The sequence below is a fragment of the Giraffa tippelskirchi genome, chromosome 9, assembly GCF_054371585.1.
Source record: "Giraffa tippelskirchi isolate mGirTip1 chromosome 9, T2T-mGirTip1v1.2.pri, whole genome shotgun sequence".
In the NCBI taxonomy this organism is placed as follows: domain Eukaryota; kingdom Metazoa; phylum Chordata; class Mammalia; order Artiodactyla; family Giraffidae; genus Giraffa; species Giraffa tippelskirchi.
In genome coordinates this window covers 74,239,797-74,266,946 of record NC_137283.1, presented here as the reverse complement: position 1 = coordinate 74,266,946, position 27,150 = coordinate 74,239,797, and the positions used below count along the sequence as shown (strand labels likewise).

General features: G+C 39.2%; 1 protein-coding gene across 3 annotated transcripts in view; it reads left to right on the top strand.

The window, feature by feature from the left end:
- COL19A1 (collagen type XIX alpha 1 chain) overlaps nucleotides 1-27,150 on the top strand; it is a 441,848-nt gene that overhangs the window by 188,438 nt on the left and 226,260 nt on the right. For 2 of the 3 annotated variants that reach the window (XM_081529388.1, XM_081529391.1), the window contains exons 12-13: nucleotides 12,691-12,744; nucleotides 14,788-14,823. In XM_081529388.1, the coding sequence (XP_081385514.1) occupies nucleotides 12,691-12,744; nucleotides 14,788-14,823 (90 nt within the window). Of the gene's footprint in view, nucleotides 1-6,901; nucleotides 6,922-8,785; nucleotides 8,788-12,690; nucleotides 12,745-14,787; nucleotides 14,824-27,150 lie in introns of all 3 variants that reach the window. The other variant, XM_081529389.1, reaches the window with a different exon arrangement.

The following is a 27,150-nucleotide window of genomic DNA, read 5'->3' as shown; positions in this document are numbered from 1 at the left end:
CTAGTGTGACATGAGGAGAAAAGTTACACTTGAGACAAGCATTACTGATCTGCTTCTTAGAGCCTGTTATGACGCCATGACCTTAACAACGTGGTGCGTGAGCTCCATGGACGCACTGAAGTGGCCAGTGACAAAAGTAGAGGCTTGATGAGCACAGTACTTCCCAACTGCATTTTATTCTATGTGAGTTAAAGGACAGTTGTTACATGTCCATCAGACTGACTACAAAACTGGTCAGAACAATTAAGTATCCCTTGGAATTCAGCTTGAAAAGCACAAGCAACATTTATCAAGTACCTTAGATGTGCCAAGTATTACACAGATGAGTGTCAGAACAACTTTTCAAGACAGATATTTTTTTTTTTTTATAAATTTATTTATTTTAGTTGGGGGCTAATTACAAGACAGATATTATCTTATTAAAGTATAGTTGATTCACAATGTTCTATTAATTACTGTTGTACAAAGTGATTCAGTTATACACATATATACATTCTTTTATATATATATATATTCTTTCCCATTATGGTTTATCATAGAAATATAGTTCTCTGTGCTATATAATAAAACCTTGTTTTTTACCCATTCTATATATAAAAAGCTTATATCTGCTAACCCCACCTTCCCCCAACCCCCTCTCCATTGGCCACCACCAGTCTGTTCTCTATGTCGGTGATTCTGTTTCATAGACAGGCTTATTTGTGTCATATTTTAGGTTTCACATATAAGTGACATCATGTGGTAGTGGTCTTTCTGTTTTGGACTTAACTTCACTCAGTGTGACAATCTCTATGTCCATCCATGTTGCTGCACATGGCATTATTTCATTCTTTTTTATGACTGAGGAGTCTTCTATTATATATATGTACCACTTCTTTTTTTTTTTTTTATAAATTTATTTATTTTAGTTGGGGGCTAATTACTTTACAATATTGTAATAGTTTTTGCCATACATTGACATGAATCAGCCATGGGTTTACATGTGTTCCCCTTCCCGGACCCCCCACCCACCTCCCTCCCCCTCCCATCCTTCTGGATCATCCCATTGCCCCGGCCCTGAGCCCTTGTCACATGCATCGAACATGGAATGGTGCTCTGTTTCACATATGACAATACACATGTCTCAATGCCATTCTCCCAGAACGTCCCACCCTCACCTTCTCCCTCAGAGTCCATAAAATTGTTCCATGCATCTGTGTCTCTTATTCTGTCTCGCATATAGGGTTATCGTTACCATCTTTCAAATTCCATATATATGCATTAGTATACTGTATTGTTGTTTTTCTTTCTGGCTTACTTCACTCTGTATAATGGGCTCCAGTTTCATCCATCTCAGTAGAACCGGTTCAAATGTATTTTTTTTAATGGCTGAGTAATATTCCATTGTGTATATGTACCACAGCTTCCTTATCCATTCATCTGCTGATGGACATCTAGGTTGCTTCCATGTCCTTGCTATTGTAAACAATGCTGCGATGAACATTGGGGTACACGCGTCTCTTTCAATTCTGGTTTCCTCGGTGTATATGCCCAGCAGTGGGATTGCTGGGTCATATGGCAGTTCTATTCCCAGTTTTTTAAGGAATCTCCACACTCTTCTCCATAGTGGCTGTACTAGTTTGCATTCCCACCAACAGTGTAAGAGGGTTCCCTTTTCTCCACACCCTCTCCAGCATTTATTGCTTGTAGACTTTTGGATAGCAGCCATTCTGACTGGTGTGAAATGATACCTCATTGTGGTTTTGATTTGCATTTCTCTAATAATGAGTGATGTTGAGCATCTTTTCATGTGTTTGTTAGCCATCTGTATGTCTTCTTTGGAGAAATGTCTGTTTAGTTCTTTGGCCCATTTTTTGATTGGGTCGTTTATTTTTCGGGAATTCAGCTGCAGAAGTTGCTTGTATATTTTTGAGATTAATTGTTTGTCTGTTGCTTCATTTGCTATTATTTTCTCCCATTCTGAAGGCTGTCTTTTCACCTTGTTTATAGTTTCCTTTGTTGTGCAAAAGCTTTTAATTTTAATTAGGTCCCATTTGTTTATTTTTGCTTTTATTTCCAATATTCTGGGAGGTGGGTCATGGAGGATCCTGCTGTGATTTATGTCGGAGAGTGTTTTGCCTATGTTTTCCTCTAGGAGTTTTATTGTTTCTGGTCTTACGTTTAGATCTTTAATCCATTTTGAGTTTATTTTTGTGTACGGTGTTAGGAAGTGTTCTAGTTTCATTCTTTTACAAGTGGTTGACCAGTTTTCCCAGCACCACTTGTTAAAGAGATTGTCTTTTCTCCATTGTATATTCTTGCCTCCTTTGTCGAAGATAAGGTGTCCATATGTGCGTGGGTTTATCTCTGGGCTTTCTATTTTGTTCCATTGATCTATATTTCTATCTTTGTGCCAGTACCATACTGTCTTGATGACTGTGGCTTTGTAGTACAGCCTGAAGTCAGGCAGGTTGATTCCTCCAGTTCCATTCTTCTTCCTCAAGATTGCTTTGGCTATTCGAGGTTTCTTGTATTTCCATACAAATTGTGAGATGATTTGTTCTAGTTCTGTGAAAAATACCATTGGTAGCTTGATAGGGATTGCATTGAATCTGTAGATTGCTTTGGGTAGAATACTCATTTTCACTATATTAATTCTTCCAATCCATGAACACGGTATATTTCTCCATCTGTTTGTGTCCTCTTTGATTTCTTTCATCAGTGTTTTATAGTTTTCTATATATAAGTCTTTTGTTTCTTTAGGTAGATATATTCCTAAGTATTTTATTCTTTTTGATGCAATGGTGAATGGTATTGTTTCCTTAATTTCTCTTTCTGTTTTCTCATTATTGGAGTATAGGAATGCAAGGGATTTCTGTGTGTTAATTTTATATCCTGCAACTTTACTATATTCATTGATCAACTCTAGTAATTTTCTAGTAGAGTCTTTAGGGTTTTCTATGTAGAGGATCATGTCATCTGCAAACAGTGAGAGTTTTACTTCTTCTTTTCCTATCTGTATTCCTTTTATTTCTTTTTCCGCTCTGATTGCTGTGGCCAAAACTTCCAAAACTATGTTGAATAGTAGTGGTGAAAGTGGGCATCCTTGCCTTGTTCCTGACTTTAGGGGAAATGCTTTCAATTTTTCACCATTGAGGATAATGTTTGCTGTGGGTTTGTCATATATAGCTTTTATTATGTTGAGATATGTTCCTTCTATTCCTGCTTTCTGGAGGGCTTTAATCATAAATGGATGCTGAATTTTGTCAAAGGCTTTTTCTGCATCTATTGAGATAACCATATGGTTTTTTTCTTTCAATTTGTTAATGTGGTGTATTACATTGGTTGATTTGCGGATGTTAAAAAAACCTTGCATTCCTGGGATAAAGCCCACTTGGTCATGATGTATGATCTTTTTAATATGATGTTGGATTCTGTTTGCTAGAATTTTATTAAGGATTTTTGCATCTATGTTCATCAGTGATATTGGCCTGTAGTTTTCCTTTTTTGTGACATCTTTGTCTAGTTTTGGAATTAGGGTGATGGTGGCCTCATAGAATGAGTTTGGAAGTTTACCATCTTCTGCAATTTTCTGGAAGAGTTTGAGTAGGATAGGTGTTAGCTCTTCTCTAAATTTTTGGTAGAATTCCGCTGTGAAGCCGTCTGGTCCTGGGCTTTTGTTTGCTGGAAGATTTCTGATTACAGTTTCGATTTCCGTGCTTGTGATGGGTCTGTTAAGATCTTCTATTTCTTCCTGGTTCAGTTTTGGAAAGTTATACTTTTCTAAGAATTTGTCCATTTCTTCCAAGTTGTCCATTTTATTGGCATATAGCTGTTGGTAGTAGTCTCTTATGATCCTTTGTATTTCTGTGGAGTCTGTTGTGATCTCTCCATTTTCATTTCTAATTTTGTTGATCTGATTCTTCTCCCTTTGTTTCTTGATGAGTCTGGCTAATGGCTTATCAATTTTGTTTATCTTCTCGAAAAACCAGCTTTTAGTTTTGTTGATTTTTGCTATGGTCTCTTTTGTTTCTTTTGCATTTATTTCTGCCCTAATTTTTAAGATTTCTTTCCTTCTACTGACCCTGGGGTTTTTCATTTCTTCCTTCTCTAGTTGCTTTAGGTGTAGAGTTAGTTGATTTATTTGATTTTTTTCTTGTTTCTTGAGGTACGCCTGTATTGCTATGAACCTTCCCCTTAGTATTGCTTTTAGCGTGTCCCATAGGTTTTGGGTTGTTGTGTTTTCATTTTCATTCGTTTCCATGCATAATTTTTTCTTTTTTGATTTCTTCTGTGATTTGTTGGTTATTCAGAAGCGTGTTGTTTAGCCTCCATATGTTGGAACTTTTAATAGTTTTTTTCCTGTAATTGAGGTCTAATCTTACTGCATTGTGGTCAGAGAAGATGGCTGGGATGATTTCAATTTTTTTGAATTTACCAAGGCTAGATTTATGGCCCAGGATGTGATCTATCCTGGAGAAAGTTCCATGTGCACTTGAGAAAAAGGTAAAATTGATTGTTTTGGGGTGGAAACTCCTGTAAATATCAATTAAATCTAATTTGTCTATTGTATCATTTAAAGTTTGTGTTTCCTTGTTAATTTTCTGTTTAGTTGATCTATCCATATGCGTGAGTGGAGTATTAAAGTCTCCCACTATTATTGTGTTATTGTTAATTTCCCCTTTCATACTTGTTAGTATTTGCCTTATATATTGTGGTGCTCCTATGTTGGGTGCATATATATTTATGATTGTTACGTCTTCTTCTTGAATTGATCCTTTGATCTTTATGTAGTGTCCTTCTTTGTCCCTTTTCACATCCTTTATTTTAAAGTCTATTTTATCTGAAATGAGTATTGCGACTCCTGCTTTCTTTTGGTCTCCGTTTGCATGGAATATGTTTTTCCATCCTTTCACTTTCAGCCTGTGTGTGTCTCTAGTTTTGAGGTGGGTCTCTTGTAGACAGCATATATAGGGGTCTTGTTTTTGTATCCATTCAGCAACCCTTTGTCTTTTGGTTGGGGCATTCAACCCATTTACATTTAAGGTAATTATTGATAAGTATGATCCCGTTGCCATTTACTTTGTTGTTTTGAGTTCGTGTTGAAACATCCTTTCTGTGTTTCCTGTTTAGAGAAGATCCTTTAGCATTTGCTGGAGAGCTGGTTTGGTGGTGCTGAATTCCCTCAGCTCTTGCTTGTCTGTAAAGCTTTTGAATTCTCCTTCATATCTGAATGAGATCCTTGCTGGGTACAGTAATCTGGGTTGTAGATTATTCTCTTTCATTACTTTAAGTATGTCCTGCCATTCCCTTCTAGCCTGAAGGGTTTCTATTGAAAGATCAGCTGTTATCCTTATGGGGATCCCCTTGTGTGTTATTTGTTGTTTTTCCCTTGCTGCTTTTAATATTTGTTCTTTGTGTTTGATCTTTGTTAATTTGATTAATATGTGTCTTGGGGTGTTTCGCCTTGGGTTTATCCTGTTTGGAACTCTCTGGGTTTCTTGGACTTCTGTGACTATTTCTTTCCTCAATTTAGGGAAATTCTCAACTATTATCTCCTCGAGTATTTTTTCATGGCCTTTCCTTTTATCTTCTTCTTCTGGGACTCCTATGATTCGAATGTTGGGGCGTTTCATATTGTCCCAGAGGTCCCGGAGGTTTTCCTCATTTCTTTTGATTCTTTTTTCTTTTTTCCTCTCTGCTTCGTTTATTTCCATCATTCTATCTTCTACCTCACTTATCCTATCTTCTGCCTCCGTTATTCTACTGTTGGTTCCCTCCAGAGTGTCTTTTATCTCCTTTATTTCATTATTCATTCTATATTGATTCCTTTTTATTTCTTCTAAGTCCTTGATAAACATTTCTTGCATCTTCTCAATCTTTGTCTCCAGGCTATTTATCTGTAACTCCATTTTGCTTTCAAGATTTTGGATCATTTTTATTATCCTTATTCTAAATTCTTTTTCGGATAGATTCCCTATCTCCTCCTCTTTTGTTTGGCTTTGTGGGCATTTCTCATTTTCCTTTACATGCTGAGTATTTCTCTGCCTTTTCATCTTGTTTAGATTGCTGTGTTAGGCGTGGCCCTTCTGTATTCTGGTAGTATGAAGTTCCTCTTTGTTGTGGAGGTTCCTCACTGCGGTTGGGGTTGGACAGGTGGCTTGTCAAGGTTTCCTGGTTGGGGGAGCTTGTGTCGGTGTTCTGGTGGGTGGAGCTGGATTTCTGCCCTCTAGAGTGTAATGGAGTGACCAGTATTAATTTTTGAGATGTCTATGGATTTGGTGTGCCTCTGGGCAGCCTGTATATTGACGCTCAGGTCTATGTTCCTGCGTTGCTGGAGAATTTGCGTGGTATGTCTTGCTCTGGAACTTATTATCTCTTGGGTGGAGCTTGGTTTCAGTGAATTTATGGAGGCTATTGGATGGTCTCTTATTAATTAATGTTTCCCCTGGCTTTCAGTCTTATTCTTGCAGTAGCCTCAAGACTTCTCCTTCCATACAGCCTCAATAATAAAACTTTTAGGTTAATGGTGAAAAGATTCTCCACAGTGAGGGATACCCAGAAAGGTTCACTGAGTTACATGGAGAGATGAGGTGGGGGGGGGTGGGTTGAGGTGACCAGGAGGGGAAGAGGGGAATTCAAATGTGGAGAGAGCAATCTAGCCAGTAAGCACTTCCCTCTGTGCTTTCCACAGTTTGGAACCCTCAGAGTGATTCACAGAGATACATAGAGAGGGGGGAGGAAGGTAACAGAGGTGAGCATGAGTAGAAAGGGAGGAATTAAGAGGGGAGAGAGAGATCTGGGCAGTATCCTGTTCCTGAAGTGTTCTCCGGTACCCAGAACACCCTCAGAGATTCACAGAATTGGGTTGAGAAGAGAAGGAGGAGGGTGGGAGATAGAGGTTCCCTGGGGGAGAAGAAAGAGCATCAATAGGGGGAGAGAGTGATCAGGCCAGTGATCACACTCCTGAGTAAAAATGGGTCCTAAAGATTGGGTTCTTAAATGTACAAAGTTGATATCAAATATGTAAAACAAAGATTAAAAATCTAGAGTAGAGGTTAGACTCTTATAAAACTTACAATCTAAAAAAAAACAAAAAAGAAAAGAAAAAAGGGAACAGTGTAAAAAGAAAAAAAACAGTAAAACAGTAAAAAAAGAAACAGTAAAAAAATGTAGAACAGGAAAAAAACATTAAAAAAAAGAAAACACAAAAGGTATAAGATATATGTATGTAGTTTGCTTCAAAAATAGGGGTTTTTTTTTTTTGCAAGTTAATAGTGGGTTATGAAAATGAAAGTTAAAGGTGTAATAGAGGACTTGAAGAAAAAGGAAAGAAGAGAAAAAAAATTTTTTTAATTAAAAAAAAAAAATAATGATAATAGTAAAAAATATATATATCCCGGACTTTCTCTGGAGCTGTTGTGAGCAGTGTGGGATCTGCTCAGTTTTAGATAGATCCTTATTCCTGCTTATACTTTTCAAGATCTATAGGTCCTTTTTAATGCAGTCGGTATTAACTACAGGGATCTTAATCTGTTGGCCTGTCCCTTCCAAAGCACTTCCCTCTGTTTATTTGGCTTCTGTTTGGAGATCTCTTCAGTATCTAATTTCCGCCCTGCAACAAAGCGGTGGAGGTGATCTCTTTAGGTTCGCTTGTTCAATCGTGCTGTGGGGAGGAAGGAACACTGCAATTCTGGCGTGTGTGTGGTAAGCTCGCAGTGTCTCGGCCGCACTGGGTTCGCCCCTGCTCACGGCGTGTGTGCTTTCCCCGTCTACCCTGCTCAGGCTTCAGGTTACTCGGCCGGGGAGCGGGCCCTGAGCTGCGTGCACTTCCCAGGTCTAAGCCGCTCAGGTTCAGGCTCCCGGTTACTCCACAAAGGCGCAGACTCGGTTTTGCCCGCGGCTTGTGCCGTTCCCGGTCGGAGCTGCCCAGGCGGCCAGGAGTTTGGCGAGGGCGCTGTCCCCTGTTGGGGCGGTGCGGCTTATCACCTCCCTGGTCGCCGCCTCGGTTTACGGGCGCGCCCGGCTCCGGTGTGCTTTGTGTCGGTTCTGGGGAGCTGGTCTCTGGCTGCGACCCTCCCGGCGGCTGTCGACCCTCCAGAATCTCAGGCAGTCTTTGCTTAAAAACTGGGAGCCTGTTTGCAGTTTGGTAGGGGGTGCCCTCTCTGGAGCCGAGTTTGCCCCTTTCCGGCTCTGGCGGGCCCCGCCTGCCCGCTGTGTCCGGCGGGGGATGGGGCGGTCCGCAGCCGGCTAGCTCTCCTCTGGTATCGCTCAGTCCTTTGTTCTGTGAGCGGGCCGGCAGTGCCTTAGAGTTGGGCTTTTCGCGGGATAGTTCTCTCTCTCTCGCTGTCCCACAGTTTAGGTTACTATCTCACGTTAGCTCCCTCAGATTGCCCTTGGGGCACTCGGGCCCGGTCCTTACCCTAGGCAATGCCGCCCGCTCCTCTCCGTTCAGCCCCCACTTGCTGGTGGCGGATGATGCGAGCGTCTGGGGTTCTTTGCTGGGAGTTGCTTTAGGCACGTAATCTGTGGATTTTATTTATTTTTTCCTCCCAGTTACGTTGCCCTCCGAGATAAAAAATCCTCCCCCACACCCGCCGGTGAGAGGGTTTCCTGGTGCTTGGAAATTCCTCCTCTTTTACGACTCCCTCCCCGGGACGGGTCTCCGTCCCTAACTCTTTTGTCTCTCTTTTTATCTTTTATAATTTCTCCTACCTCTTTTGAAGATAATGCGCAGTTTTTGTGAAAGCCTGACGTCCTCAGCCAGCCTTCAGAAGTAGTTTTGTGAAGTTTGGTCAGCGTTCAGATGTTCTTTCGATAAATTTGTGGAGGAGAGAGTGGTCTCCCCGTCCTATTCCTCCGCCATCTTAGCCCCGCCTCTATGTACCACATCTTTATTCATTCATCTGTCGATGGACACTTAGATTGTTTCCATAAAGACAACTATTACTTATACCTATTTTATAGGGAAACTCAAATAACTTACTTGATAAAAATGCATGAATCCTTTATTGACTCTTCTGAACTCCATATGTCTGAAGCCATGAGCATCTCCAGGAGAGTGAGGCATCTCTGGGACCTGCCCCCTTCACGCCTGCTGGCACATGTATCATAGTCCTCAGTGTTTACGTCTGCCTGTGGCTGGTTGCTTTATTACCGCACCTTGTCCCTCACCATAGATGACTGAACCAGGGATAGTTCAAGTACTCGTTTGACGCCTCGGCAAGTAAGTCCCTTCTGCAGAAGTTGCAATTACAGTTAGTCTGTCAGGTAGGAGTGTTGAAAATTTTTAATGTATTAGTTTATACTTCAAATAGTATTTTTGTAACGTGTAACATATATGATGATTATGAATCACAGAATGTACTCAGAACTCAATATACTGCTGTGCCCACTCCAGAGTTAATCATTTTCCTGAATATTGTGTTTCATATTCCTTCCATTATTAAAAACAATGCCTTCCTACTCATCTGTTCATGGTAATACAGGATTCTGTCTTGCATGTGTATAGATGTTCCATAATTGTTGCACAAATGAATATTCACTGTCTTTCTCAGCTATTTCTTTCTTCATGTTTTCCACCACCCCACCCCCCCGGTGATGTTCTACCAGGAAGAAGAGAAAAGACTCCTCTTTAGTACACTTCTCAGCTTAGTAAACAGCCCAGCCTCCTAGCCAGTCACTGAAGCCAAGTACAAACCAGCCTTGGTCCCTCATTTCCCAGGGCCCACCTCCAGCATTTCTGCAACTCCATTCCCACTTCTGGCCATCTTGTTCTCTTGCCTGCAAAGCTGTGAGAGCCGCTTTCTGCTTCTGCTCTTGCTGCCTGCAATCTATTTTCATGTTGTAGCCAAAATGCTCTCTTTTGGGAACCACTGTCAAACTCTTAATGGCTTCCCCTTGCTCTTAGATCAGAACCCTGCCTTCTCTCCACAGCCTACAGTTCTCTATGTGCCATGGCCGCTGACCCCCCTTGAGTTCACGCCCCACTCCTCACCTCCGCACTTGCTCATGACACGCCTTCCATCGGGGGCTGTTATCCTTGCAGGTCTCTTAGCCCTCCCCCAGCACTGTTTCCCAGGATCGGTGCAAGGCTGGATCCTGTATAACAACAAACGCTCTCTCTACACAGAGGCCATGTCCAGCCACCACCCCACTGCCCTGGACTCAGCACATTCAGCCTGTGGACCTGGCCATTGTCAGTCACCCTCCTCTACACCATGAATTCCACTGCAGCAGGAAATCTGACTTTCTTAAGGGAAAAATTATTCTGACACTTACCAAAATGGTGAAAAAGTAATGAAAGTGTTAGTCGCTCAGTTGTGTCTGACTCTGCAACCCCACGGTCAGTAGCCCACCAGGCTCCTCTGTCCATGGAATTCCAGAGGCAAGAATACTAGAGTGGGTTGCCATTTCCTTTTCCAGGGGATCTTCCCAACACAAGGATCGAACCTGGGTCTCCTGCATTGCAGGTGGATTGTTTACTCTCTGAGCCACCAGAGAAGCCCTAAAATGGTAAAGAAGAGTTTTTATTCAAGATTATCACAATACGAGTATTACAATAGGAAAGAGAGATTGGCCTCAACTCTGAATACAACAAGGATGAGTGGGGATTTATAGCCAAGGAATAGAGAGATGTGGTCGTTGAATGGAATATTGCTAAGAACAGACATCAAGGCTGGGAGATTCTCTCTAAACTAAGTTAACAAGATTCTTGCTAAAACTGGTCCAGGCAGGCCACGGATAGACAGGGGCCAGGGTTGAGGCCTAGTCAATGAGAGGGCTCAGAGGAACCCGACTCAGGTTTGCTTAATGAGAGAGTCTTTTTGAACTTCTTGTTCTTTTTTTCATGTCTCTCAATAACACTATCTAATATAAATGAAATGTATATAATATTACATGTATATAATAGATTTTAAATCTAATTTCAAGACAAATATAAATATGCTATACTTTCTTATAGCCACATTTTAGAAAGTAAAGAGAAACAGGTGAAAAGAATTTTAATAATATATCTTATTTAATCTTATATGCATGTTATCTTTTCAATACATAACCAACATAAAAATTACTAATGAGCTACTGTGCGTTCATTTCTTTGTACCAAATGTTGAAAACCCAATGGTACTTTACATTCATGACATATCTCCATTCAGACCAGTCACGTTTCAAGGATGAAAAGCTACATGTGGCCCTGGGCTACATATTGGGCAGTGCAGATCTGATGGTTGTAGTGGTGACTGTACAAAGGGTATCCAATAAATGTCCACTGAATAAATGGATGAGTGAACTAAGAATAAACTTGATTCACAGAAATGGCCATTTTCTTTCTTCAAGTGTTCAGAATATGTTGGTGCCAAGTTTTACTCCAGAGGCATGTATAAACAGAGTATGTGTTGCTTGATTTGGGAAGGGATGGATATTTCAAATAATAAGAGACTATCACATTTCAATTATAATTTAATTCTTCACTCATCTTTGTTTTATAAATACCCAGAGGTAATAAAGGAAGAAAGCATAGCTATGAATTTTATCCACAAAGGAGTTTATGCAACCACAAAGGTGTTTTGATTTTTTCTTTTTTAACCAATTAGATATTTTCATCTATTAAATTTTTTCTTAAAGTAGAAGACTGCAGTTTTCACAAGATAAAAAGTTTTAACAAGATTATTTTAGGTATCTGGTTTTCTTTTGTTCCTTTAAATTCATCATCAGCTTCTATATTGGGTAGCTACAAGTGATAGCATTTGGCATTGTTTATTCGCCATAAAATGTCAGAGCAGCAAGAGCTGGATTCCTCAATTGGAAACAGTAAGATGCCTGGATTTACTGTGTATTGTGTGGCTTCAGAATATTTTTTTCTGTTATTGTTCTTCCCTCATCCAGTGTGTTAAGGATAAGAAAAAATATTTTTCCTATTTACCACACAGGACATGTCTGTCTTTTCTTCCGGTTTACGCTGAAAACATTCAGCTGTAGCGCTGATCTCCTCCAGTGAAACCTATTGTGGTATTCCTGACAGCTGTCAAATTCTGAATCAGATCAACCAAATACCCACTAAAACACCCAGCAGTCCAGAAGACTCCTGAATATGTTTATCAGATATGCTATGTCTTATATAGTTTTACTGCTGTCTTTATAAATCCAGGTAAAAAAAGATATTGGAATTAGAGAAACAAACCAGGCTTTAAAACAGGACAGACATTGCATTTTAGCTCCAACTTTATGAGGGATGGGAAAAGAACATGTTCTTCATCCCTTTTCCCCTTACAATTAGATTTCTCCATAGAAACAAAAAAATGTTCTTGATTTAAACCTTGAATTTTAGAGGCAAGCTTTAAAAAAGCCAAATCAATGCTAAATCAGAGGTATTTACAAGATCTACAATTTTAAGCCAAAGTGGATACTTAAAAGCTCATATAGATCTTTAGATGATGTTCTCCCAGATGGTGAATTAATGTAATTTTAGCAGGAAGCAAAGTTGCACTAATATGCAGTATTGCGGCCTCTCACTGACTTAATGTATCTGTACCCACCACAGCACAGATGTTGTATGTCATTTTAGTGCCAGTTTTTCTATACTACTCGCTGAAGAATGGGATTGGGGAGTACAGTAAATTATGATTTTAAATTTTGACTAATAACTTGTTAGAAATTAAATCTTTCTGTAAACTGTGTATAGAAATCACATTGGTTATGTTCTTTGTACAGGGTGTGAAAGGTGACTTGGGTCCTCGTGGTCCACCTGGCCCAAAAGGAGAAAAGGTACTGTTTTTACCCAGGCTTTTCTCAAGAAAACCCTGAGAACCTATGCAGTGACTTTTAACTGATACTGTTTAACAGCCAAAATGTAATTTTGTTAAAATTTTTTTAAACTGAACAAGAAAAGCCTTTTGGTTCATTCAATTAGTTTGAGGAGACTAAAGGCACAATTGCTAGTCAACAGTAATTTGTGTTTATAAGATTTCCTTTTTTTCTCCCTCTCTCAACACCATTAAGTATTCATTCCATCACAAATTCACAGCTATGTCCTGCGCTGGGGAACTTGGCCAGTAGCACTGAGATGCTACCATGGTGAAGCAGGTGGCCTTTGTGGGGAAAGAGATTAATTGTGCATCTCAGTCTTAATCTGAATGCCCCTCTTTCTGCCACATTTTCTCATGTCATTTTATAGTGGTCTATCAGCAGGGATCTTGACAAGAAAATTATGACATAGTAAAAGCAAGAGTTGTTTTGAGTAAGGTCATTGGGTGATCCTAGTTTGATGACAATTATACATATGGGCATTTTGTACTGTATTTTGTTCTCCATTCTCAGTATATTTAGAAATCTTTATATACACAATGGAATATTACTCAGCCATTAAAAAAAATACATTTGAATCGGTTGTATTGAGATGGATGAAACTGGAGCCCATAATACAGAGTGAAGTAAGCCAGAAAGAAAAACACCAATACAGTTATTGCATATATATGGAATTTGAAAGATGGTAACAATAACCCTATATGCGAGACAGAATAAGAGACACAGATGCATAGAACAGTCTTATGGACTCTGAGGGAGAAGGTGAGGGTGGGACGTTCTGGGAGAATAGCATTGAAACATGTATATTATCATATGTGAAACAGAACACCATTCCATGTTCGATGCATGAGACAAATGCTCAGGGCTGGGGCAATGGGATGACCCAGAGGGATGGGATGGGGAGGGAGGTGGGAGGGGGGTCCAGGAAGGGGAACACATGTAAACCCATGGCTGATTCATGTCAATGTATGGCAAAAACTACTACAATATTGTAAAGTAATTAGCCCCCAACTAAAATAAATAAATTTATTTAAAAAAAAAAACTGAAGTATAGTTTAATTTGCAATATTTTATTATTTTCAGGTATACTAATCAGCATAGTAATTCATTTTGAATCAGCATAGTGATTCAAAATTTTTATATCTTATATTCCTTTTAAAGCTATTGTAAAATATTGGCTATCTTCCCTGTGTTGTACAATATATCCTTGTAGCTTATTTACTTTGTGCATAGTGGTTTGTACCTCTTAATTCCCTACCTCTGTCTTGCCTCTCTCTTTCATGCTTGATCTTAATGACCAAGAGTTCCCAGAAATAAATACATACACGGATACAATAAAGCATATAGGTGACATATTTATAAATTGAAAAACAATAAACATTTAGGTTAATAATATTCTTTAGATTGTGAATAGTTTTTCAATATATCTACCTGGTAATTTGTATTCATGTAATGGTCAGCAAAGCAACATTAGTATTTAAAACTACATGAGTATAGGCAAAGCCTCTTACAAGCGTTTTCAAGTGCAAGACCAGTTCAGCAAAGCTTTAAAAGAGGCAATGGGGCTGCTGAAGGCATGAAGTGGGGAGACCCACTTATTATTTTTGCTGACCCACTTATTATTACTGTACTAACTTTGTCAGAAATATAATCTGTCATTGTGACACTTCCCAGCTGCTCCATTGGCAAGTAACCATATTTGAAGAGACAGTCTTTCTAATTTGGGTTTAGTAGACAAAAGAATAGAAATTAGATTATTTTAGCTTTTCAAAACAAGTTCTGCTGCTGCAGAAAGCATGGAGATGCACAAGGTGATTTTTATATCATGATAGCTAAAAGCATGTGATAAATTTTTCATTGTGAAGACACTTTTATCAAGATAAAATTCTACTTTTCTTTCCATCCAGATTTATCTAGATATTGCTTTGATCCATTCATAAAATTTGTAAATAATGTGAGCAAGAAGCGACTATTGGTAATTGCAGCTTTTCTTTCATCCTTTAGGGAGATATGGGACCGCCAGGACCACCAGCCTTAACTGTAAGTATTCTTGAAATCAAAATTCATAACTGAAATATGTTACCCTGTTGACTACTCACAGTACATCATGACTATACCAGAATTTAAGCTGTTGGATATTTTGAGAACTGAAAGTGACTTCAAAGTCGATCTAAGCAAACCTCCAGATTTTAAAGATGGCGCTTCTACCCACAGCAGCGAAGGGCTTAACCTGAGGTCATGCAGATAGTCACTGGAAAAGTCTGGAAGCAGTACTTAACCTAAGCAGTTTTCTCCACCCTCCATATGGTTCATAATTTTTCCCCTTAAGGCTTTGATTATACATTCTTAACATGACATTTAAAGTTAATGGAAGCAGAGACAGTTCTTCTAACTCTAAAAACTGTAAAAGAATAAACTATAATCACCCAATGTGTAAAAATAGCTACCTGTTTAAACTGATTGTTACATCTTCAAAAACCCATTCAAGCCCATTGCTTTTTCCTATATGAGTTGCTTCTAAGATTTGAAAGTGATAAAATAGAGATATTTCAGCGACAGATTTATGAGAAAAGTTTATAATGTCCACATAATGGCATTGCTCTCAATTAAATGGTTCATCATTTATTAAACATTTAGTCATAAATATGTAATGCTTTCATATTTAGATACGATTTGCAGTTATAGATTTTCTTCATAGGCCATTAAGGTTTCTCATTTAAGTTAAAGATTTGGTCTGAGAATGACACTAAGCTTAATGGAAAAGAAGAAAGATGTTTAACTAAGATCATGTGTAGCTTGAGGCCTCTCAAATTTTATGTTGATATTAGCTAATGACATAAATTAAGAATTTAAATCATCAGTTTCCTGAGACCTATCCTGATCATAGAAGGCCAAGTTTAAAGAAATCTTCTAGCATCTGGATGAGGGTCCTCCCGTTAGGGCAGCACAGGACTTGCAAAGGCTATGTGACTTTGATAACATTTATATTTATCTTTGTACTTGAAAATATCATTCAGAACACTATGTTAATACTGTCTTACACAAATAACCTTTGCAGTGCTCACTTAGAATGCAAATATTTCTTCATAAATGGAAAATCTAAGGAAACAAACAAATGACTTTCTTAGGAATAATCAAATTCAATTTAGAGTGGAATTCTGTGCCTAAAGATTTGATTTTCAAGATAGGAATAAAAGCTGTTTGAGAGGAGGCTTTAACTGCATATTATTCAATTTTTTATAATTTGTGGAGTTTATTTCCTAAATTATTTGGCAGCGATTTAAAGTTTGCTCATTTTATTTAAATCACATGCTTATTTTTCTTCAACTGAGTTATGTGCTCAATCATTCCATGTAGTTATCTGATTACACAGTCATTTGCAACTTGTATTTGAAGACTAAAATGCAATCTGTCTGTATCATTTCACCTGATAAGCAAATTTGGCCCCTCAGCCAAAATATTATATTGGACTATATCAATGGACTATATACAATTGACATCTTTCTGCCAAGTAACACCCTTTAGATGTCTCTTTGCACTATAGCAGCCAGACACCAAAGGAGTACAAGCTGATTTTCATACTTACCTAAGATATGAGACTCCAAAATGGAAGGTTAAGAGAGTGAATTAGAAGGATGTGAAGCTTACCATCTTCCAAAACACATCAAAAGACATCTACATGTGGTAAAATTGTCATTGGAAACTAGCAGAAGACCTCTTACACAGCCAAAGCTGCAAGAAAGATTCCCACACAACTGGTAGGACAACAAAAAGGCGTTGGAATAGGACCAGTGCCCCTGGGAGGGAGCTGTGAAAGAAGAAACGTCCATACAGATGACCCCTCACCTTGGGAGCCCCCTTCACTGCTGGGAGGCCCATTTGGCCAGATGGAGGATCTGGAGGGGCCTGGACTCTGCCCATGAGGAGTCTGCCTGTGCTGGCTCGTAGGCTGTCAGGACGGAGAGAAACTGGCTCTGATGGCTGCCACCTCAATCCACTCCCCAACCTTATAGGTACCTCATGTGGAGCTGCTAGTATATTGAGTGTACAGGTGCTGAAACCTGGGCTTCTGTGGGTGCACGCTGGGAAAGGACTCAATCTAGATGTGCAGAAACAGCCCAGAGGGCAGGAGTGTAGTCCAGAGCTAACCTCCAGGCTAGTGTAAGCTAGGCCAGGGACAAGCACAGCAGAGAAAAGGATGTGACTTGAACTGCTTCTGAGCAGAACCATGGATGCCTGCATAAGCGGTGCACAGGTTCACAGTGACCACGTGGGTATCAGTTGCTTCGACACTCACCTCCTTGGGACAGAGCACAAACTTAAGGGCCTTCTCAAATGCAACCTTCAGGGCTTCTACTGCAACAGCTGGAGAGCAGAGCCTGTTGTTGGCACACACATGGCAGGGTGTGGGTTTACCATTAGAAAGCCCGCTGTTAGTCTGCTCGTGGCAGGGCACAGCTCCACTGGCAGGCTTTGTGAGTACACACACTATGGGGAAGAGGCTGATACCTGAGCCCATAATCAGCACTCTCACAGCAGGGACATGTGGGGATGAGGGGGTCCTACAGCAGCAGACTTTGTTGGCGTGCATACCAGGTGAGGGGCGTAATCCACAGAATCACATGTCTCCAGTGGACAGGCCCTAGGGAGAAGCTTGCAGTGGTTCCCTTCGCAGCAGGAGTGCTCCAGTTCCACCCACCTCACACAAAGCTTGGATCTAGAATCTGGGGGGACAGGCCCAGGGAGAGCCCTACCACAGAGGCAGCTCAGGTCTCAGGTGGCAGCTCCACCACTTCAATTTCTGCAGCCACAGTGCCCTGATCCACAGGGCCAGCCTTACACTAGGTCAAGGCCAAACAAAACAGAGAAAGGAATGCAATGTGGGCTGCTTCTAAGCAGAACCTTGGATGCCTGCATAGGTGGTGCCTGCATTTGCTGTGACCATACGAGCCTCTCTTGCTTCAGCACTCATCTCCTTGCTAAGAGCACAAACTCAAGAGCAGCAGAGCCTTCTCACACACAAACTTCAGGGCTTCTGCTGCAACAACTAGGAAGTAGACCCCATCCTCAACAAGGCTGTGACAGTCACAGAGAGAAGAGGAGGCCCTGCCCAACATCCACTGCAGGATCTCCACACAACACCAGCCATAACCTCTATCAAGGGGATAATGGCCAGCACACTCTGGGGGAGGATGTGACAGGCATCCATAACAAAGACAGCTCTCAAGACAAAGATATTAGACTCACATAGTCTATATAGAGATGCTCCCACATAAAAACAGCTCTCAAGACCACAGTAGTAACTATTTCTTCTAAATTTGTAGAGTCACAGAAGTGTAAGTAAAATGAAGAAGCAAAGGAACTACTCTCAATAAAAAGAACAAGCAAAATCCCCTAAAAATAATCAATGAAACAGACCTCTTCAGTATACTAGATCCTGAGTTGAAAAAAGTAATAAAAATGCTAAAGGAATTAAGAAAGATTTTCAATAGAAATGCAGGTCACTGTAACAAGGAAATGGAAACTATAAAGAAGAAACAATCAAAATTAGACAACTCAATTGCTGAGAGTAAAACAGAACTGAAAGCAGACTAAATAATGCAGAAGATCAAATAAGTGATCACACCATCAGGACAACAGACAGAAAGACAAATGGAAACAAAAAATGAAAGCAGCGTATGAGAGCTGTGAAATCATTTAAAGCATGCCAACTACACACAACAGGGATCCCAGAAGGGGACAAAATAAGAGGATCAAAAATGTATTTGAAGAAATTATGGCTGAGCACTTTCCAAACCTAAAGAAGGAAACAGGTATACAGGTATAGAAAGTAGAGAGGGTCCTGAATAGGTTGAACCCAATAGACCCACGCCAAGCATATCATAATTAAAATGACAAAAGTTAAAGAGGATTCAAAAGTAAGGAAAAGAAAAACAAAGAGTCAGTTACAAGGGAACCCCCACAGGTTGATTTCTCTACAGAAAATTTGCAAATCAGAATATATATTTTGCAATATATATTCAGAGTTCTGAAAGGGGAAAACTTGCAACCTAGGATACTCTCCACATTAAGATTATCACTTAAATTAGAATGAGAAACGAAGAATTCCTCAGACAAGCAAAAACTACAAGAAAACAGCATTAAGTCGATCCTAAAAAATAATGAAGGATCTTCTCTAAATAGAAGAGAAGCAAGAATATGTAAGAAAGGGTAAAAACCACAATAGGATAGGCCAGTTTAATAAAAGGATTAAACGTTACTTAAAGAAACTAGTACATAGATTTAAAACAATAAAAATTTTATTAAAGCAACAATTGTAATGACTACAATTAACAAAAAAAAGATAAACATGATGTAAAATAGGATATAAAAATCACAAAATGCAAAATAAGGAAGTAAAGACTGTAGATCTTTTTTAGAATATGCCTGAACTTATACAACTATCAGTCTAATGCAAGCAGATATAATTCTGGGTTAACATACTTCAAAACCAGAGTAACCACAAATGAAAAACATTCAACAGATTCACAACACAAGAAGAAAGAAGCTCAAGCATAATTCAAGAGAAAACCATCAAGCCACAAAAGGAAAGAAACAAAGAGAACTGAAAAATCAACTGGAAAATAAGGTTTAAAATGACAATAAATACATCTTATCAATAATTACTTTAAATGTCAATGGACTAAGTGCTCCAATCAAAAGACATTGAGTGGAAGGTTAGATTAAAAAAAACCCAAGTATCTACAGTATGTTGCTAAAGGAGACTCACTTTAGGGTTAAAGATGCTATATTGATAAGTGAGGGGGTAGGAAAAGATATTTCATGAGAATGAAAACAACAAAAAAACGAAGATAGCAATACTCATATCAGACAAAATAGACTTTAAATCAAAGTGAATAACAAAGGACAAAGAATGACATTAGATACAGATAAAGGTATCAATACAAGAAGATATTACACTCATTAACATATATGCCAATATAGGAGCGCCCGAATGTGTAAAACAAATCCTAACAGACATATCTAACAGAAAACAGAAAACAATAGATCTTTGTTTTCTGAATGTTGAGTTTTAAGCCAACTTTTTCACTCTCCCCTTTCACTTTCATCAAGAGGCTCTTTAGTTCTTCTTTGCTTTCTGCCATAAAGGTGGTGTCATCTGCATATCTGAGGTTATTGGTATTTCTCCAGGTAATCTTGATTTCAGCTTGTGCTTCATCCAACCCAATGTTCATCATGATGTACTCTGCGTATAGGTTAACTTTGATGTGCTCCTTTCCGAATTTGGAATGAGTCTGTTGTTCCAAGTCCAGTTCTAGCTGTTGCTTCTTGACCTGCATACAGACTTCTCAGGAGGCAGTTCAGGTGGTCTGATATTCCCATCTCTAGTCAAAGGCTTTGGTATAGTCAATAAAACAGAAGTAGATGTTTTTCCAGGACTCTCTTGCTTTTTTGATGATACAACAGATGTTGGCAATTTGATCTCTGGTTCCTCTGCCTTTTCTAAATCCAGCTGGAACATCTGGAAGTTCATGGGTTTTGAAGCCTGGGTTGGACAATTTTCAGCATTACTTTGCTAGCGTGTGAGGTGAGTGCAATTGTGCAGTAGTTTGAGCATTCTTTGGCATTGTCTTTCTTTGGGATTAGAATGTAACTGACCTTTCTGGTCCTGTGGCCCCTGCTGAGTTTTCCAAATTTGCTGGCGTATTGAGTGCAGCATTTTCACAGCATCATCTTTTAGGATTTGAAAGAGCTCAACTGGAATTCCGTCACCTCCAATAGCTTTGTCTGTAGTGTTGCTTCCTGAGGCCACTTGACCTGAGATTCCAGGATGTCTGGCTCCAGGTGAGTAATCACACCATCGTGATTATCTGGGTCGTGAAGAACTTTTTTGTACACTTCTTCTGTGTATTCTTGCCACCTTTTCTTAATATCTTCTGTTTCTGTTAGGTCCATACCATTTCTGTCCTTTATTGAGCTCATCTTTGCATGAAATGTTCCCTTGGTATCTCTAATTTTCTTGAAGAGGTCTCTAGTCTTTCCCATTCTATTGTTTTCCTCTATTTCTTTGCATTGGTCACTAAGGATGGCTTTCTTATCTCTCCTTGTTATTCTTTGGAACACTGCATTCAAATGTGTATATCTTTCCTTTCCTCCTTTGCCTTTCTCTTCTCTTCTTTTCATAGCTATTTGTAAGGCCTCCTCAGAAAGCTATTTTGCCATTTTGCATTTCCTTTTCTTAGGCATGGTCTTAATCACTGCCTCCATCGTACAGTGTCATGAACCTATGATCATAGTTCTTCAGGTATCCTGTCTATCATATCTAATCCCTTGAATCTATTTGTCACTACCACCATATAATTGTAGGGGATTTGATTTAGGTTATACCTGAATGGTCTGGTGATTTTCCCCACTTTCTTCAATTTCAATCTGAATTTGGCAATTAGAAGTTCATGACCTGAGCCACAGTCAGCGCCCGGTCTTGTTCTTGCTGACTGTATAGAGCTTCTCTATCTTTGGCTGCAAAGAATATAATCAGTCTGATTTCAGTATTGACCATCTGGTGATCTCCATGTGTAGAGTCTTCTCTTGTTTTGTTGGAATAGGGTGTTTGCTATGACCAGTGCATTCTCTTGGCAAAACTCTGTTTTAGCCTTTGCCTTGTTTCATTCTGTACTCCAAAGCCAAATTTGCTTGTTACTCCAGGTATTTCTTGACTTCCTACACTTGCATTCCAATCCCCTATAATGAAAAGGACATTTTTTGAGGGTGTTAGTTCTAGAAGGTCTTGTTGGTCTTCATAGAACCGTTCAACTTCAACTTCTTCATCATTATTGGTCAGAACATAGACTTGGGTTACTGTGATAATGAATGGTTTGCCTTGGAAACAAAAAGAGATCATTCTGTCTTTTTTGAGACTGCATCCAAGTACTGCATTTCAGGCTCTTTTGTTGAATATGAAGGCTACTCCATTTCTTCTAAGGGATTCTTGCCCACAGTAGTAGGTATAATGGTCATCTGAGTTAAATTCACCCATTTCAGTCCATTTTAGTTTGCTGATTCCTAAAATGTTAATATTCACTCTTGCCATCACCAACTCTTGGAGCTTGCTCAAACTCATGTCCATCGAGCCTTTGATGCCATCCAACCACCTCATCCTCTGTCATCCCCTTTTCCTCTTGCCTTCAGTCTTTCCCAGCTTCAGAGTCTTTTCCAATACATGAGTTCTTCACATCAGGCGCTCAAAGTATTCAAGCTTCAACTTCAGTATCAGTCTTTCCAATGAATATTCAGGACTGATTTCTTCTAGGATTGGCTGGCTTGATCTGCTTGCTGTCTAAGGGAATCTCAAGAGTCTTCTCCATCAGCACAGTTCAAAAGCATCAATTCTTCAGTGTTCAGTTTTCTTTATGGTCCAACTCTCACATCCATACTTGACTACTGGAAAAACAATAGCTTTGACTAGACAGACCTTTGTCAGCAAAGTAATGTCTATGTTTTTTAATATGCTATCTAGGTTGGTCATGGCTTTTCTTCCAAGGAGCAAATGTCTTTTAATTTCATGGCTGCAGTCACCATCCAAAGTGATTTTGGAGCCCAAGAAAATAAAGTCTGTCACTATCTCCCAATCTATTTGCCATGTAGTGATGGGGCTGTATGCCATGATCTTAGTTTTCCAAATGTTGAGTTTTAAGCCAGCTTTTTCACTCTTCTCATTCACTTTGATCAAGAGGCTCCTTTGTTCCTCTTGGCTTTCTGCCATAAGGGTGGTGTCAAGTGCCTATCTGAGGTTATTGATATTTTTCCCAGCAATCTTGATTCCAGCTTGTGCTTCATGCCTTCTGGTATTTCATATGATGTACTCTGCATATAAGTTAAAGGAGCAAGGTGACAATGCACAACCTTGATGTATATTGGAGCATGCATTTCCCAATTTGGAACCAGTACCATGGGGTAAAAAACAGATTCAAGGAATTAGATCTGGTAGACAGAGTACCTGAAGTACTATGTGCAGTGGTTTGTGACACTGTATAGGAGGTGGTTATCAAAGCCATCCCCAAGAAAAAGAAATGCAGAAAGCCAAAATTGTTCTCTGAGGAGGCCTTACAAATAGCTGAGGAAAGAAGAGAAGTGAAGGTAAAGGAGAAAAAGAATGATGTATCAATCTGGTGGCAGAGTTCCAAAGAGTAGAAAGGACAGATAAGAAAGCCTTCCAGTGATCAATACAAAGAAATAGGGGAAAAAATAAAATGAGAAAGACTGGAGATCTCTTTAAGAAAATTAGAAATACCGAGGAAACATTTCATGCAAAGGTGGGCACAATGAAGAACAGAAACGGTATGGAGCTAACAGAAGCAGAAGATATTAAGAAGAAGTGGCAAGAATACACAGAACTATGTAAAAAAAGATCATAATGACCATGATGGTGTGATCATTCACCTAGAGCCAGACATCCTGGAATGCGAAGTCAAGTGGGTCTTAGGAAGCATCACTGTGAACAAAGCTAGTGGAGGTGATGGAATTCCAGCTGAACGATTTCAAATCCTAAAAGATGATGCTGGGAAAGTGCTACACTCAATATGCCAGCAAGTTTGGAAAACTCAGCAGTGGCCACAAGACTGGAAAAGGTCAATTTTCTTTCCAATCCCAAAGAAGCACAATGCCAAAGAATGTTCACACTACCACACAATTGCACTCATTTCACCTGCTAGCAAAGTAATGCTGAAAATCCTCCAAGCCAGGCTTCAGCCGTACATGAACCAAGAAATTCCAGATGTTCAAACTCGATTCAAAAAAGGCAGAGGAAGTAAAGATCAAATCTCTGACACCTGTTGGATCATAGAGAAACCAACAGAATTCCAGAACAACATCTACTTCGGCTTCATTGACTACACTAAAGCCTTTCACTGTGTGGATCACAACAAGCTGTGGAAAATTCTTCAAGAGATGGGAATACCAGAGCACCCTACCTGCCTCTGAGAAACTTGTATGCAGGTCAAGAGGTAACAGTTAGAACTGGACATGGAACAACAGTTCCAAATTGGGAGAGGAGTACGTCAAGGCTGTATATTGTTACCCTGCTTATTTAACTTCTATGCAGAGTACATCATGGAAATACTTGGCTGGATGAAGCACAAGCTGGAATCAAGATTTTCAGGAGAAATATCAATAACCTCAGATATGCAGATGACGTCACCCTTATAGCAGAAAGTGCAGAGGACCTAAAGAGCCTCTTGATCAAACCGAATGAGGAGAATGAAAAAGCTGACTTAAAACTCAACATTCAGAAAATTAAGATCATGGCCTCCAGGCCCATCATTTCATGGCAAATAGATGGAGAAACAATGGAAACAGTGACAGACTTTATTTTATGGGCTCTAAGATAACTTCAGATGGTGACTTCAGTCATTAAATTAACAGACACTTGCTCCTTGGAAGAAAAGCTATGACCAACCTAGACAGGATATTAAAAAGCAGAGAAATTTCTTTACTGACAAAGGTCTATCTGGTCAAAGCTATGGTTTTTCCCGTAGTCATGTATGGAGTGAGAGTTGGACCATAAAGAAGGCTGAGTGCCAAAGAATTGATGGTTTTAAGCTATGGTTTTGGGGAAGACTCTTGAGATTCCCTTGGACTGCAAGCAGATCAATCCAGTCAATCCTAGAAGAAATCAATCCTGAGTATTCATCAGAAAGATTGATGCTGAAGCTGAAGCTCCAATACTTTGGCCACCTGATGCAAAGACCCAACCCATTTGAAAAGACCCTGATGCTGGGCGAGATTGAAGACAGAAGGAGAAGGGGAGGGCAGAGGATGAGATGGCTGGATGGCATCACTGACTTGAATGATATGAGTTTGAGCAAACTCCAGGAGTTGGTGAAGGACAGGGAAGCCTGGTGTTCTGCAGCCCATGGGGTCAGAAAGAGTCAGACTTGACCGAGTGACTGAACAACAGCAATGGGAACAAGAGCAATGTGCCTACTCTTCCCATCCCTATTCAACATAGTACTGGAAGTCTTAGCATGGAAATTAAGGAAGAAAAATAAATAAAATACATCCAAATCAGAAAAAAATGTAAAATTTTTTTTATTTGCAGATTTTATGATCTTTTATGTAGAAAATTTCAAAGCCTCTAACAACAAACTCTTAGAACTAATAAACATGTTCAGGAAAGCTGAAGGATACATCAGTTTCATTTCTGTATGCTAACAAAATACTGAAAAAGAAATAAAGCAATCCTGTTAACAGTAGCATCAATAACATTCTAGGAATAAAGTTAACCAATAAGATCTGTGTGTTTAAAACTAGAAGACTTTAGTAAAATACATTGAAGAAAACACAAATAAATAAATATATATGCTGTCGTCATGAGTTGGAAGAAATAATATTGTTAAAATATTCATACTCCCCAAAGCCATCTATAGATCCAGTGCAATCCCTATCAAAATTTTAATGGCATTTTTCACAGAAATAGAAAAAGACTCCTAGCACTCCTATGGAATCACGAAATATTCTGAAGAGCCAAAGCAATCCTGATAAAGAAGAACAAGGCTGGAGGCATCACACTTCTTAACTTCTAACTGTATTACAAAGTTGTATTAATTAAAACAGTATGTTAACTGTTATAAAAATAGACACATACACTGGAACATAACTGGGAGCCCAGAAATAAGTCCATGCATATGCAGTCAACTCATACTTGATAAAGGAGCCAACAGTATTCAATGGAGAAAATACAGTCTTTTCAACAAATGGTTTGGGGGAAAACTGGATAATCACATGCTGAAGATTGAATTGGCTCCCATCCTACACCACTCACAAAAATTAGCTTGAAATGATTTAAAGACTTACATATAAGAGCTGAAACTATAAAACTAAAAGAAAACATAAGGAAAATCTACTTGACATTAGTCTTAGCAATGAATTTTTTGCTATGATTCCATAAGTACCAGTAACAAAAGCAAAAATGAAAATGTGGGACTACATCAAACTCAAAAGTTTCTGTACTGCAAAAGAAACAATCAACAAAATAAAAAGCCAACTGTGGACTGGCAGAAATATTTCCAACTGTATATCTAACAAAGGCTTAATATACAAAATATGTAAGGAACTCAATAGCAAAATCCCAGTGTGTCACATTTTAAAATGAGCAAAGGACCTGAATAGATATTTTGTCCAAAGAAGACATTCAATTGACCAACAAGTACATGAAAGGGGTTCAACATCACCAAGCATCAGGGAAATGCAAATCAAAACCACAGTGAATTATCCCCTCACTCTTGCCAGAAGGAGTGTTACCACAAAGGCAAGAGATAACAAGTGTTGGCAAGGATATGGAGAAAAGGAAAGCCTCATGTACTGCTGGTGGGAATGTAAATCAGTGCAGCCAGTATGAAAAATAGTATGGAGGTTCTTTTAAAAAATTAAAAATAAGACTACCATATGATTTAGCAGTCTGATTTCTGAGCATATATCCCAAAGAAAAGCAGTCAGTAGAGTTGCCCCTTGAACAATACAGGTTTGAATTGTACAGGCCCACTTATATGCAAATTTACGACATGATCCACGGTTGGCAGATTCCAAGGATGTGAAACTATGGATACTGAGGATCGGCTGTAAAGTTGCACACAGGCTTGTTACTGTACTCCCTATCCCTGTGTTGTTAAAGGGTCAACTGTACTTCACGGGACTATCTACACATCCATACTTATTGCAGTGTTCTTCATAATAGCCAGGACATGGAAACAACAGTGGATAAAGAACATGGAGATACACACACACACACACACACACACACACAATTTTTTAACCATTAAAAAAAAGGAAATCCTGCCGCTTGTGACAGTATGGATGAGCCACTGGGCCATTATGCTATATGAAATAGGTCAGAAACACCAATGCTATACTTTCCTACTGGTATGCAGAAGGTGAAAAAGCTGAATTCATAGAAACAGATAGTAGAACAGTGGTCGGGAGGGATGGAGAGCGGGGGAAATAGGGAAATGGACAAAATGCACAAACTTCTAATTTTATGATGAATAAGTTTGGAAATCTAATATACAACATGGTGACTCTAGTTAATAGTGCTGTGTTATATACCTGAAAGTTACTAAAAGACTAGTTCTAAGTAGTATCACTACACATATAAAAGAAAGGTATCTACGTGAGGTGATGCAGGTGTTAACTAACCTTATTATGGTAATCATTTCACTATACATATATGTATCTCAAATCATCAAGTTGTGCACCTTAAACTCACACAGTCTGATGTATCAATTATATCCTAATAAATCCAGGAAAAACGTGAGTTACTGATAAATTTGAAATGTCTCTTCTGTTGATACTTATAACTTACAAAGAAGACAT